At 46.9% G+C, this 14,473-nt stretch overlaps 1 protein-coding gene across 1 annotated transcript in view; it reads left to right on the plus strand.

The window, feature by feature from the left end:
• The window catches only part of ANAPC4 (anaphase promoting complex subunit 4), a 259,145-nt gene that overhangs the window by 165,853 nt on the left and 78,819 nt on the right, over positions 1-14,473 (plus strand). Inside the window, exon 21 of the mRNA XM_085642313.1 lies at positions 968-1,065. Coding sequence (XP_085498439.1) covers positions 968-1,065 — 98 coding nt within the window. The remainder of the gene's footprint in view (positions 1-967; positions 1,066-14,473) is intronic.

The following is a 14,473-nucleotide window of genomic DNA, read 5'->3' on the forward strand; positions in this document are numbered from 1 at the left end:
CGAAAGAGTAGTGGCCTTCTTAGGGAACATTTCCCTAACTGACATATGCAAGGTGGCTACATGGTCAAATTCACACACATTTACTAAGCACTATTGTATGGATGTTCTAGCCAGATAACCAGCATTGATTGGCCAGTTGGTTCTGAGAACATTTATCCTAGACATCTGCATCCTCCACACAATAGCCATTGCTTATAGAGAGTACTGATTTACAGTCTAGACAGAGCATATGTATCTAACACATTCTAGGAATGGAAAATGTTGCTAACCCTGTATTCATCTGTTTGTAGCGTGTAGTGCTGTAGATTCATTGATGCCCAAACTTAATTGCCATGCACCCAATATTCTGGGCTTCAAGGCTTTCATAAGGCTGATTTGCTAATTTTTAAAAGTGGGAGAGGGTTACCTGTCAGGATTATTTTAACAGGTCACACTGCAGCAGTTAGGCCTGAATCTGTTTTCTTTAGTCACACTGGCACAATAAGTGCTGCACTCCACAGGTGACAGTTAACTTTTCATGACATAGGTGTATTTCCGCACCATAGGCTCTTTGAAAACGTAACTATGTCAATAGGGATTAACCAGTTTCTCCATGTTTTAGGGGTCACAGCATGTACACTGGGCAGTGTGCTGAGTCTAAAAACCAGTAATAATATAGGGTCCAGTGAAAGGATAAAAAGTAGGGGTGACCACGCAGAAAAGCCGAATTTCCTACTCTGGCCATGGTAGACTTTGCAAGGTAATCTTGAGTACTGGTTAAGTTGGTTTTTTAATCTGTTTTTAAGTGAAATAAATAAAGTTGATAATTGTACATTGGTTCCACTATAATCAGGTTCTTTGAGCCCTTTAAAGGCACTCTTTTAAAATGAACATGTGGTCGAAGGGTGTTGGTCAACTGTTTTTGTGCACGTTAGTTTGGCACAACCTCTTTTCAATTCCTGCTACAAATAACTGTTTTTGTTTGCAGAAAGTCCATTGCTGTTTCCTTATCATCCTCAGAAATCGTTACACTTTGTTAAAAGGCAGATGCAGGGAATTATTGATCAGTGTTTGCAAAAACCAGCTGTAAGTATTTTCGCCAATGATATGAGTGTATTGAATGTTCAGAGAAAGAGTTAAATAGATGCTAAGTGTGATTTGTATGTCAGTTATGTGCAGTCTATGAACCATATTCATTTGTGTTCCTGATTTTTTTTGTATGTACCAGAGGCGGCGTAGCCATGACTCTCCATAACTAGCAAAGTATCTTAAACTTTTCAGCAGTACTGCTTTTGCAGCTATGAAAGGGAATTTAGAGAAACACAAAACATTATTGTTCAAGGCATATGAGCTGTAGATCATATGTTGTGCATAGATCGCCATTTAGTGTTGGGTCCAGATATTTGCATTTTGTTTTTCTTCGAGAAGTCTTTCCAGTCACGAGGTAGGTGACTCCTCCTTTCGGTGATAGTGCGCATGGGCATCGACTCCATTGTTAGATTATTTGGTGGGTTCAGACGTTAATTGTTGCGCTCTGGTTTGACACCGTTCCTTCGGTTTCCCTCGGCGCACAGGATACTCACCCTCTACAGTATTCTTTTCGAGTGCGTCTCCCTTTCTACTGCGCATCGTAATTACTTAAAATAATCTTTTGAACGGAAAGTTTGTGGTAGGCCGTCGGGCCTACCTGCGTCGGGTCGACCTGCAGTCGATGGAACAAACTCCCTTCAAATTCTGCCCTCAGTGCCACGCGAAATACCCGTGCACTGACTCACACGAAGTGTGTAATATGTGTTTGTCCCCTGAACACAGAGACCAAGACTGCGCCGTGTCCCAGGCTTTCCGCTCCAAGAAAACACTCCGCGACCACTGGGCTCGATGTCGTGACCTGCAGAGCCAGCACACTAGCTCCATTCTGGACCTCTTCGGTCAACAATCCGGCGAAGAGGCCGGCAAGGCCATGGGAACCAAGGAGGAGCAGGAGCCGGTCGCCATCTCTGAAATCGACTCTGGCCAAGAGGAGGACATCCCACATGGTCAACATACCGTGAGTACAGCTCCCCCCTCGTGCCAAGAGGCAATTCCAATTAAAAAGAAGGTTCCGGTCCAACCCTCGCCCTCGGGCCCCGGTCGGCACAGAGATTACGCTTCTGACGCCCCACCCTCTGGCTCAGCACCGAAGCCTACCGAAAAACCTTCCTGCTCCAAAAGAACTCCCTCCAAACCGAGTTCGGAGCCCAGAACTTCGGGGCGAAACACAAGTCCGGCGCCGACCCCACCCTTCGGCCCCGGAAAAATTATTGGAACCGAAGGCATCAGCGATTTCGACCTTTGCACCGAACATTTCGGCGCCGAAACAGACAGAAATGCAGAAAACTACAAAGCCCAGTTTCAATGCCCCAATTGGAAAACCGGATCCGAAACAAAAGATTTTGCATATCCATCCACAGAATGGCCATATCACCACTAAAGTGTCTCTCAAACGGAGGGCTGATGCAGAAGAAGAATATCCTGTCCCTCTAAAAAAGAGATCTGTTGGAACTAACCCTTCCCCTCCCCTTCTTCCTCCACCTATTCTTTCTTCAACACCACCTTCCCCCTCCGCTTCAACCAATTTCACCTGAACATTCACCACCACATACACCTGACAACCAGGATGATGATCAGGATAGGGATGATGATCAGCCATTACAAGACCCATGGGACGATTATATCACCAATTCACCCACGGGCAATGATCCAGCCCTTTACCCTACCAAACCCTCTCCACCAGATGATAGTGTAGGCTACATTGAGTTACTGGGTAGAGCCGCCAGCTACCATGGGGTGCAGCTACATAAGGAGTCATTAAAAGAGGATTTCCTCTTTGCAACCCTCTGTACCACACAGAAGTCATCACATACACTACCCATGCTTAAAGGGATGGTCAGGCATATAGATGACATTTTTAATGACCCAGTTAGAGCTCGTATTCTTACCCCTAGAGTGGACAAAAAGTACAAGCCAGCACCATCGGACCCAGTATATATAAGGGGACAATTGGCACTAGACTCCCTGGTGGTCTCCAATGCAAGAAAAAGAGCCAACTCCCAGACAACAGGAGAGGCTCCACCTTCTCATAACTTATTGACGCTTCTGGGGAAAGGGTAGCTTCTCAAGCAGCCAATTTCTGGCACGTCTCCAACAACTAATTCAATATTTACCCCAGGAAAACAAATCAAAAGCACAAGATCTGGTTCATGAAGGGCAACTTATTGCTAACAATCAAATAAGATGCTCTTCAGATGCTGCAGACACCGCTACTAGAGCTATAAACACAAGTGTCCTTCTAAGAAGGCATGCCTGGCTCCGTATACCTGAGGTTCAAACCTCCATTTTAAATACCCCATTAGATAGGGAACATCTATTTGGCCCAGTGGTAGATTCTTCATTTGAGAAAATGAAGAAAGACACTGAGGTAGCCAAATCTATGGGAGCCCTTCAGTCCAAACAGGGCTGTGCTTCCTTTCGACGCTCCTTTTACCGTGGAGGTTCCATGAACACCTCGTCAGAGGCTACCTCCACCTATAAGGGCAATCACCAACCCTCTTCATCTAGGGGTTTTTTCAGAGGAGGTTACAGGGGTAAGAACTGTAAGGGCAGGGCCCGGGGTTCAAACATACGCACCTCCCCCGCCAACACAACGCAGTGACTTGCCTCCACTTCCCCCCGACCAGTCATCACCTGTCGTGGGAAGACTGTCAGATTTTCTACCAATCTGGCAATCAATAACAACAGACAATTGGGTACTCCAAATTATCCGTTCTGGTTATTGCCTGGAATATATCAACACGCCTCCAAATATTTCACCAAAGCCCTACAAACTATCACCAGACCATCTACACCTCCTCAAACAAGAGGTTCAGTCTCTACTTCTAAAAGGGGCTATAGAGCCTGTGCCGCCCCAACATCACGGGTTGGGCATATACTCCTTTTATTTCCTAATTCCTCAAAAAGACGGTTCTCTCAGACCAATTTTAGATCTCAAAGAACTCAAACGGTACATTCAGTCAGACCATTTCCGCATGGCGACACTTCAACAGGCACTTCCTCTACTACAGAAAGGCGATTTTCTATCTACTCTAGATCTAAAAGACACCTACTTTCATATACCAGTTCACCCATCTCATTGCAAATTCCTCAGGTTTGTGGTAGTGAGTCAACACTATCAGTTCATGGTACTCCCATTCGGAGTCACCACCGCCCCCAGAGTCTTCACAAAGTGTCTGGCGGTAGTAGCTGCTCACCTTAGCAGATAAAAAAATTCACGTCTTCCCGTACTTATACGACTGGCTTATCAAAGCCATCAATGTCTGCAACACACTTTCAGGACAATTCGGTTACTGCATCAACTAGGGTTCACAATGAATGTGCCAAAGTCACATCTCCAACCAACCAATACAAAGGACTACCTAGGAGCCACAATAGATACTCAAAAAACTCTCGCTTTTCCCAGCTCAGCCAGATTTCAAAATATTCAGGCTTGTTCTCCGCTTTCAATCCAACCATTGGATTCTAGCTCGAACTTGCATGCAGCTACTGGGAATGATGTCATCCTGCATTATGATCGTTCCAAATGCCAGACAGCGCATGCGTCCACTTCAAGAATGCTTAACCAGTCAGTGAAACCAGTCACAAGGTCAATTGATCGATGTAGTGTTGGTAAGCTGGGAGGATACAGTTCTCATAAAATAGCCCATAATACTTTTGCATTAGAAAAGGTATCTGCAACAATACAGATTGAAGAGTTCTAGAAAAGAGTGGTGATTATTAAGCAAAGCAAAAAATAAAGTTACAGATCAGTTTATACATATTGACAGATTTTGGGCTTCATGGAGCAGTTTTAACCTGTGACCCAATTTTCATCGATTTGAGATGGCTAAGGAATGGTGTGGCTCTGTATTAATGGGGTTTTCAGATGTATTTCAAGTGATTAATCACAAGTGTCCTGATGTCAGGTGGTATTGATGTCTGGGGACACTTGCAGAAAAAGATTGCTTTGGGATTTGCTTTGTGATGACTGCTGTTTCAAGGATAATGATTTCACTGCTTCCTAGATGTCTCTGGACTCCAAAGATTAAAAGTTTCTGGTTGAGTAGTTCTGTGGTACCTTTATGTAACTCGTATTTGTGATGAATGCATGTCTGAAAGTGATCCTTGCTTCCATGTGTAGCGAGTTAATAGAAATCAGAAAGGCGTAGATATTAGTTTTTGTAGTGACCAGCCTGGCAGCTGTGTGTAGGGCTGCGTTAAAGGAACCCCTGGAGTTTGGGTATTTCTACTAGAAATTGTGATAGTCCAGTCTTGATAGAACTGGGGCTTAAACAACTTTTGTGAAGTCTTTGAGCAGTCAGAGCCATTTTATACTTCAGAGCATTCTTTTTTCTTGGCCAACTGTATCTTCTCTAATTGTGATGTCATGAAGTCGCACCCCTCTTCTTTGCTGTTTAGTAACACCTGTGTATAAGTATGTGCTGCTCTCACACACATCTCTACAATTTCAACCTCTTAATCATTACAGAAAGGGAGTTCAAGTTGATACACAAATTCCTGTTTAGTCAAATCACTTCCTTATCCCCTATTCTCTTGTTTCCTCAAAAGATGTATCTACAGGCCATCCTAAGCGGTCCAAACAATTAATGAGAAAAATGTAAATATATCTTTCAACATCATATCACTACCGAGAGACAAGCAGCAATTACATTTGTATCTGATAGAGACATCTAGCCACAGATTCCTTAACTTAGAATATCCCCAGGCGTTCGACTGGACCCGGAAAACTTTCCGCAGCAGCACCTCTGCCGCACTGCTCCGCCCTGACGTCGTCCACGGACATGACGTCAGTGGAGCCATATAAGCCCCTCCTGGCGCGCTGACGTCCGTCTTCTTCTTTTCCGCGTCCTAACGCGGATCCTGGAAAACCAGCGGTTCCTTGGCCTGTTTTTCATGCATTTTCGACACCTTCGGCGTCACGGAACAGTGTGCGATGCCTTCAGGCTTTAATGCGTGTGAGATCGGCAAATGTCTGTCACAGATCCACACACGATATTTATGTGGTGCCTGGGGGATGCACCACGATTCCGAAGAGTGCGACGCCTGTCCCCAGATGAAACCAAAGTCCCCGAGGGAGCGTCGTATGAAACTGCTGGCCACCTGGATGTCCAGTCCTGTGCCTTCACGCAGCCGTTCTCCCTCTCGGGATCAGGCCTGCTCACGGGGTCGTTCCTGCAGACGTCATTCAGAGACAGGTAAGCACAAACATAATTCATCGAGGTAGTGCTCCCGTAAACGTGACGCTGGGGCACGCTGCTCTCTGTCTTTGCCAAGCACAGGTGCCCAGGAGTCGTCTCCTGCATACCCAGTCTTCCCTGGTGTCGGAGCGACAAGGGCCCAAATAGAGGCCTATTCAAAGGCTCTCCAGGATTTCTTTGGGTCATCCCCTCTCCCTGGTGCACCTTCGGGTCCCACAGAGGAGGAAGGTGCTCATGTTGGATCCTCGCCGGCGGATTTGTCCTCGGCTGCGTGCGTTGACTCCGGTTCCGGAGTCAATACGACATCAACAGGACACTGCCCGGAGGGGAATCCCAGTCGTCCGTCCAGCCCGCCCGTCCAATCAACGCATAGCCCAGTGTGGCTTCCTGCGCTGATGTCGGCAGCGGCGCCGAGTTCGACTGCCTGTCGATCTCTTCCCTCCCCGCATGTGGAGGTCGAGTCGCCGTCCATCCGTACCCGGATCGACTCCCCTCTGGAGGTTCTCGACGTCGAGTCAGCGCCTTCAGCTCCTCTGTTGCAGGAGGACGAGCTACCTCTGGGCTCACCGTGCCCAGAGTAGTTTCAGAGCCCCTTGGTGCAGGTGCCTAGTGTTCCTTGGCCTTTGGATCAACCCCAGGATGCTCCACCTTTATTCTCTAGTGGAGGAGTTACACTTCAACCGTCCCCTACCGACGGGTTGTTGTCGCCTCCCAGAATGGCGACAGAGGCTAGCGCGGCCTTTGCGAGGGCTAGTCACAGGTCTGCAGATATTCTCTGCTTGCAGCACCCTGGGGTTTCCCTACCCAATGATCCTTTACTGGATCTCCTCCACATTGAACCTGTGGACGTGGAGCCTTTGCTGCCCCTTGGTGGGTCTTTGTTTGATATCATGCTTGGTACCTGGGCACGGCCCTCCTCTGGTGATCCTGTTGATCGAGCCATTGCTCGCCGGCATCGCCCGGCCCCAGACGATCCAGTCTGCTTGTCCCCTTCAACCTAGAGCTCAGGGTCTGGTTGACCAGGCGGCTTTCGGCCTGCAGCCTTCTCCCACTCTGCCGTTGCTACCTCCTACTTGGGAGTCTTGGTGGCTGGAGACATGTGCGCGCCACATTTTTGCCTCCCCCAGTACGGACATCGGTGCCTTAAACACGTCCTGCGTGTTCGCACATGCTTCCTTTGCCCTTTGGGACTAGGTTGAGCTCCTTCTTCCTTCTCTCCCAGAAGGGCCCCGAGCTGACTTGCATCGTTTTATTATTGATGGCCAGGGTAGGGCACAATTTTCCATTCGATCGGCCGTCGACGCTACTGACTCTGTTGGTAGAGCAATGGCCCGGTTGGTTAGTTTAAACCACCATGCATGGCTGCGAGATAGTCGTTTTCCCGATAACGTTTGGGACACTCTTCGAGCTCTGCCATTCAATGGTGTGGACCTTTTTGACTGTCACACTGATTCAGCGGTCTCCCACCTCATGTCAGGTCTCCCGTGATTTGCTGGCCCTTGCGGCCTGATTTTCTCAGCCTTGTGGCTTGTCTTTGTCACATGTTGTGTGACTTTTTGTTGCTTTTACTTGATAGGCAGAGTTGCCTTCTTTGCTTTGGACCCTGGGTTCATGACATAATTCCCAGATGGTCTGGGCGGATGCTCCGCCATGTTTGCCTTTGGTCGGTACAGCTGGTTCTGCCTTCTTTTCAAATCCTCCGTCTGAGAGCTTGGCTCCAGAGGAGGCCCCATTGCCGGGGTTAAGACTTACCCTATGTGGGGTATTTACTGGCTGTTGTGTAGCTGCCTTCCTCCAAGGAAGTCTTGGTACGCTCCTGTGGATTATTCCTAACGGGGTTCTTCTGTGGATCACTCTGTCTTCTCTTTCTGCTGTATTCGACCCACAGGTTGACGTCGCTATAGCACTTTCAATTGTGGTGGGGTCTACGGTTGTCCGTAGTACATCGTAGCATCGGTATAGGTTTCCTGCCGTAAGGCTTCTACCTCCCCTGCCTTTCCCAAGGACGTTTTTCAGCATCGCTGTGCTCCTCTCTGTTCAGGTTGGCTGCACTTCTTTTCGCCGGCCCCTGTCCCTTGGGACCCCTTGTTCTTATCCGTTCAGGCACAGTTCTTCCACAGCTGCCGCCTTGCCATCGTATAGCGCGTACTAGTAGTGCACCCTGATCTAATTCACTATCATAGGGTGTTTGAGTTCTTTTTCCGCTTCTGCGGTGCTGATTCTACCCTCCCCTCTTCGGGGTGGGTAATGATTTTTCGTACTTCAGCCCTGTCTGGACTTGTCCTAGGCGGTGGCGTCTTCGCAATGTATGTCTATGCTGTACATTGCCTTGTGCCCTCGATTTCTGGGCACTTCCCCCACAGGAATTTTTTCCTCTTTCCCTGCTGCTTTCAGCACAGGTGTTTTCCGCACTTCTATTTGGGTTCCTGTGGTAATGCTCTCAGGGGGAGTGTTCTCTTCAGGATACTCGCTTCTTTGGTCCCTAGACCATTAGGTTGGTCCTGGCTGTTTCCATTATCGTGTCTGCCTCCATATCCTTATCTGTCTAGCAGGGGACCATGGGTCTTCCCGGGCTGGTGGCTGATGTCGCTTTCGTATCTGGACATTGTCCTGTCTGATTCTACTCCAACATGGCTGTTGGTACTTATGACATGCCCTAGTCTTGTATCCCTTAACCTCTTCAGCGCTGCGCGGATTCCCGCGCGGTGCTGAAAGTTCTGAGCGCGGGCGGGGCCATGACGGAACGGTTCCGTCATAAGCACAGCCCAACCGACGTGCATGACGGAACCGTTCCGTCATCGGCGTCGAAGAGGTTAACACATCATTCTAGATGTGTGTCTTTGTTCATTTATATCTGCTCTGTGCTCTTCCTACAGCGGGGTCGTGCAGGCAATGTTCCTTCTTCCGGTGTTCGTGGCCTTCGCCCCTGTCTGCTCATGGTACGAGCTCTTCTGTGTGTGTGTCTGGCTTGCCGGTTTCCACTTTTTATCGGTCGCTTACCTGGTGATACGTCTTTCACATCAGGGCGGTTTATGCTACCCTACAGGGTGTTTTCACTATACTTAGGGCCTCATGTAGGTAGCCAAATACCGGTCGGTAACGGCCGATTTTCGGTAATTTTACCGTTACCGACCGGTATTTTGGCCATTGGTATGTAGGGGGAATTCGGAATTTACCGAATCGGTAAAATTACCGAATCGGTAATAATACCGAATCGGTAATGTTACCGAATCGGTAACTTTTCCGAATCGGTAATTTTACCGATTCGGTAAATTCCGAAAGCAAAATCGAGATGTAGGGGGAGTGTGTGTGTGTGTTTATGAGTCGGTATTTACCACCAACTTATAGTTGGTGGTAAATAATGAATGTATGTGTAAATGCATTTTTACGCGCGTAGCTGTGTGCAATGTGGCATACATACATGCCCTTAGGGCATGTATGTGTGCCACATGTGCACACATGGCCGAAACAGGGGTGCAACAGGGTGTCAATGTGACACCCTGCCACCCTTGTATGTGTTCCCCCCATTACCGAATCGGTATTTACCGATTCGGTAATGAGGCATACCTTCCCATCAATGGGAAGGTATGCCTCATTACCGAATCGGTAAATACCGATTCGGTAATCACCGACTAGTAACGAATCGGTAAAAATTACCGACTCATTACCTACATACGAGTTACCACTTCTTAAATACCGAGTCGGTACGGCTCGGTATTTAAGAAGTGGTAACTGGTACGCTACCTACATGAGGCCCTAAGTGTGGCTTTGGCATCCACACTGTATGCTTATGTGTATTCCTGTCTTCCACATGAATGACATTCTTACTTGTTGCCGTCCACCCTCTCCCATGTCCTTGTGAAGGAGTGACTACGTGCGGGAGTGTCTTGTATTCTCATGCTGCCGCCACTTTCTGGTCATAGGTTGGCATCCTGCCACTGCTGCCACACATATTTTAGCTAAGTGCAGGTTCAACAGTGCTTTTTTCCACTGTTGTGCATACTCCATCGGTATGCGCTGACTCTGTCATACCATTTTGTCCTCTCTCTGGGTCTTGCTTCCGGTCGATCCATCAGATCCTGCGGATCCCTCGGACCCTAGGCTCAGTTCATCTTCCTCTATAAAGCTATAAACTCTCACTTCCGCACCGCCATTTCTGGCTCTTTGTGCTCTTTCTCTCAACCCGATATACATAAGGGGGGTTTTGTGCTGTTTCTCGACGGCTTGTGGTGCCTTTGCCTCCCATTATTTTTCCACTCTTTCAGAGCTTCGTGGTCTGGTGTTGGCTTCGCTGGCATTGCTGTCCCCACTGTGTTTCGTCACCTTGTTGACGGCCAAGTTCTCTCTGGAACTTGGTGGGGTTCAGTCACAGACCCGCCTCCTCTATGGGTATGGCTTTGGTATCTATTCTAAGTTAAGGAATCTGCAGCTAGATGTCTCTATCAGATGGACAAGTTACTTACCTTCGGTAACGATGTATCTGGTAGAGACGCAGTCTAGCCGCAGATTCCTTAACGCCCACCCATCCTCCCCGTTCTGCGGGAACCTTTTCAGGTTGGGTTTTCTGCATTCACCTTCCTCCGGGTGGCTCTGTCTTTCTGCGGGGTGACATCTTTCACTCCTCCACAGGTTGCTTCGTTCTGTTTTACTTGCTCAACAACCATTCTCGTTTTTGGGGGCGGCATACTCATGTGTTCTTTTACATCCCTACGACCTGAGTTGTCTAGGGCGGGGTCTCTTCATGACCTCCCCTCCCCCCCCCCCCTTTCTCAATCACCTTGGGGTCTTTTACCTCCTCAGCGGTCCATTGGTTTGAAGTCTATTGGCTCTGCCTCAGTCTATAGGTCTCTTACAAGGGGATACGGCGTCCCTTTCTGGTGCTGCCTTGTGGTGGGTTGCCATTGCCCCTCTGTTTCGGACTTGTTGCCCTTCACGGTTGTATATTGTGGTTGCAGACTTTCTGTTGTCTGCCATAATGTTTTTTAACATCATCTTCTATCTCCGGGGAGGGTTAGCCTTCGCCTTTGCTGGGTTACTTTTCAGAGCGGTGCTCTGCTCTTTCCCTTCACTATTTTTCAGCATACAGTGCCTGGCACTGTCCTTTTATGGTGCTGTCTCACCATTCAATTATTTTCTTTTTCATCTTTTTCGCACACTGTTCCCATACTCTCACAGTTTTTGGTGGTGGCTCCGCGTTGTGGCGCGGAAAAGTTATACCGACGAAAACTGACGTCAGCGCGCCGGGAAGGGCTTATGTGGTTCCGCTGACGTCACATCTGTGGAAGTCGTCAGGGCGGAGCTGCTGCGGAAGTTTTTCTGGATCCAGTCTGACGCCTGGGGATATTCTAAGTTAAGGAATCTGCGGCTAGACTGTGTCTCTACCAGATACATCATTACTGAAGGTAAGTAACTAGTCTTTTTGATTCTCAGTGTAGTCTTTGTAATTCTTGGTTGAATTATGTCCATATGTTTTTTGCACTCTTTTGGATGTTTTGTCAGTATGTCATTCATCATTTTGCTTAAGGTTCTATACTGAGTGCCACACTCTTTATTGGGACTGGTAATGTGCCTTAGTGCGTGATGCTGTTATTTCGATGTTTGCTGTAGTTATTGTCCTGCAATATGTATGTACTCTCTGTCAACTGGTATCATGGGCTAGTAAATTGCCCTTCCACCCATTGATTCTAATCCATGCTACAAAAAACTGCTAATAAATACAAATTCTGGGCAGATCATTTTTAGCTCACTTACTTTCCTGTGCAGAAAGCGCTATAGGCATCTGCAAATGTTTCACCCCAGCGTTTCTAGAATAGGAGAGACCAGAAAAGTGTTACTAACCCTTTTGTTGGTTAGTCGTATTCACTTGTAAAGTGCTTTCAGTCTAGGAATTGTTTCAAACTGTGCAAACCGTTTGAATGCATTGTATTTTTAAAAAGCTCCCAAATTGTTCAGATCAGTGTATACCGGAAGATGTGATCGCTTTATAAAACTGATAGATTGTTTGTTGTATTAAGCAATACCTTCTCCCACAAACCAGTTCAGTTAATTGGGCTGTTCTTTTTCCACTAGATCTGTAAAACCAAAAAAAAACCTTCTCTTTAAGTCTGGTTTCAGTCTCAAAAGTTACAGAAACTCACTAATTCTAATCTGTTTGGTGCATTGACAGTTGTATATAAACAAAGTAGGTCGCACACTGCTCGTCATACCAGCAAATAGCCCCATAGAACTCTGGATAATGTAGTAGCAACGGTGAGTACGCCTATGCCACGAGTATGTCACTATTATGCCATCCCTGGACACGTGTTTCGAGGTAATTGCCTCTCGTCAGCAGGGAGCAGGTAGGTATGTGGGGTGCCAAGTAGACTGCCAAAATATTAAGGGTAGAATACCTCTCACGGCGCGCAGGTGCGGAACCGAGGCTCGTCAGCCCAAATCGCTCGAGGGAGCTTAAATACATAAACAAAGTAGGTCGCACACTGCTCGTCATACCAGCAAATAGCCCCATAGAACTCTGGATAATGTAGTAGCAACGGTGAGTACGCCTATGCCACGAGTATGTCACTATTATGCCATCCCTGGACACGTGTTTCGAGGTAATTGCCTCTCGTCAGCAGGGAGCAGGTAGGTATGTGGGGTGCCAAGTAGACTGCCAGTTGACAGTTGTATGTCCTGCTAGAATTGTAAAACAACTTGTTCCTTTCCTATTCTCTGACTCGATCATCTTGTTCAAACACTCCTTGGCCCAAAAAGTGGTGTCAAAGAATTTCAAATCTGCCATAGTCGAGCCTCTCTTAAAAAAAGACACCTTTAACCTTCTAATCCCAACAACATCTACCCTACATCCATGTTGCCAATCTTTGCTAAAACACTAGAACATGTGGTTTTATCACAGCTATAACCAGTTGAACAATTTGCTCCATCCTTTACAAACCAGCTTTAGACCAGTGCACAGTACAGATTTGGTTTTAACATCGGTTCTAGGTTCCCATCAGTGGGTGGTGGACACTTGAGGCACCAACATACTGGTCCTGTTGGAACTATCTGCGGACTTTGATATGGTCCACCATTCCATACTCCTCCCCATGATTAGTCTGTGCCCATCAAGTAGATCAGGTCCTTTCTTACTACACAGACGTGGAGTATTCTTCTTCTTCCATATTAGTATGATTCCAAATCCATATGCTGTGGCATTCTGCAGGGTGCAGTTCACTTCTTTAACATCTATATGATGCCATTGGCCAAGATCTGTCCTTCAATGGGACTATTTTGATCGTACACATATGACTTTTATATACAGATGACACACAGTTGTTATTCCAGATTTCAAACACACAGGACATTTAGTTTGATCCCACCTTAGCTCAGATCCCCATCTCCAGCACTTCTATGACAGTACAGCACTTGATGGTTGCAAATTTCTAAAAATTTAATCCTGCCAAAAAAGAGGTTCTTATTACCAAAAATAAAGAGAAATGATTCAGCTGGCCAATGATAATGGGCACCCTCCCTCTGTGTCTCCAAAAGTAGTACACAGTCTGCGCATTTACAAAGATTCAGAGATCTCTGTAGAACGTTAGCGCACTAAGGTCCCCAGTGTGAGTTTCTGGAAACTTAAATTTCTGAAGACAGTTTTGCCCTTCATCAACGCAATTTGTTGTGGCCTTGGTACATTCCTGCTTTGATTATGGTAACTCTTGTTCGCAGAGAAATCCCTAACAAGCTCATAAAACGTCTCAAACTGTTGCTGAATGCCACAGCACTGCTTATTACTTGTACCCTCCAGATCACATTTCACTTATTCTTGAACTCCTCCTCTGATTGCCCATTAGAATGAGGATCCTATTGAATTATTTTGGGTTGTCTATGGCAAAGCTGCCTACTTCGTAACATCTAAATTTCATCTTCATCATCCATAGTGGTGCCCTGTGTTCTGTGGACAGTTTCTTTTCCTGGATATCTCTTGAACCTAACCTGTAATGTTTGGTGACAGAGCCTTCTCAGTGGCAGCAGCCAGGGAACTTCCAATTTATCTTTAAACCACCCCATAACGATTCAGCTTCCATACTCTAGATATGGACGTATTAAGGTTTAAAGCACTGGAGAACATCTGTGAATAGCTAGACATAGACTGTGTTGCCAATGTGGGACTAAACGTGGAATAGAAGATGAAGGGGAGGGAACTTGGGTGTAAAAAAAAAAACAGT

Source organism: Triturus cristatus, chromosome 2_2 (assembly GCF_964204655.1).
Source record: "Triturus cristatus chromosome 2_2, aTriCri1.1, whole genome shotgun sequence".
Taxonomy (NCBI): Eukaryota; Metazoa; Chordata; class Amphibia; order Caudata; family Salamandridae; genus Triturus; species Triturus cristatus.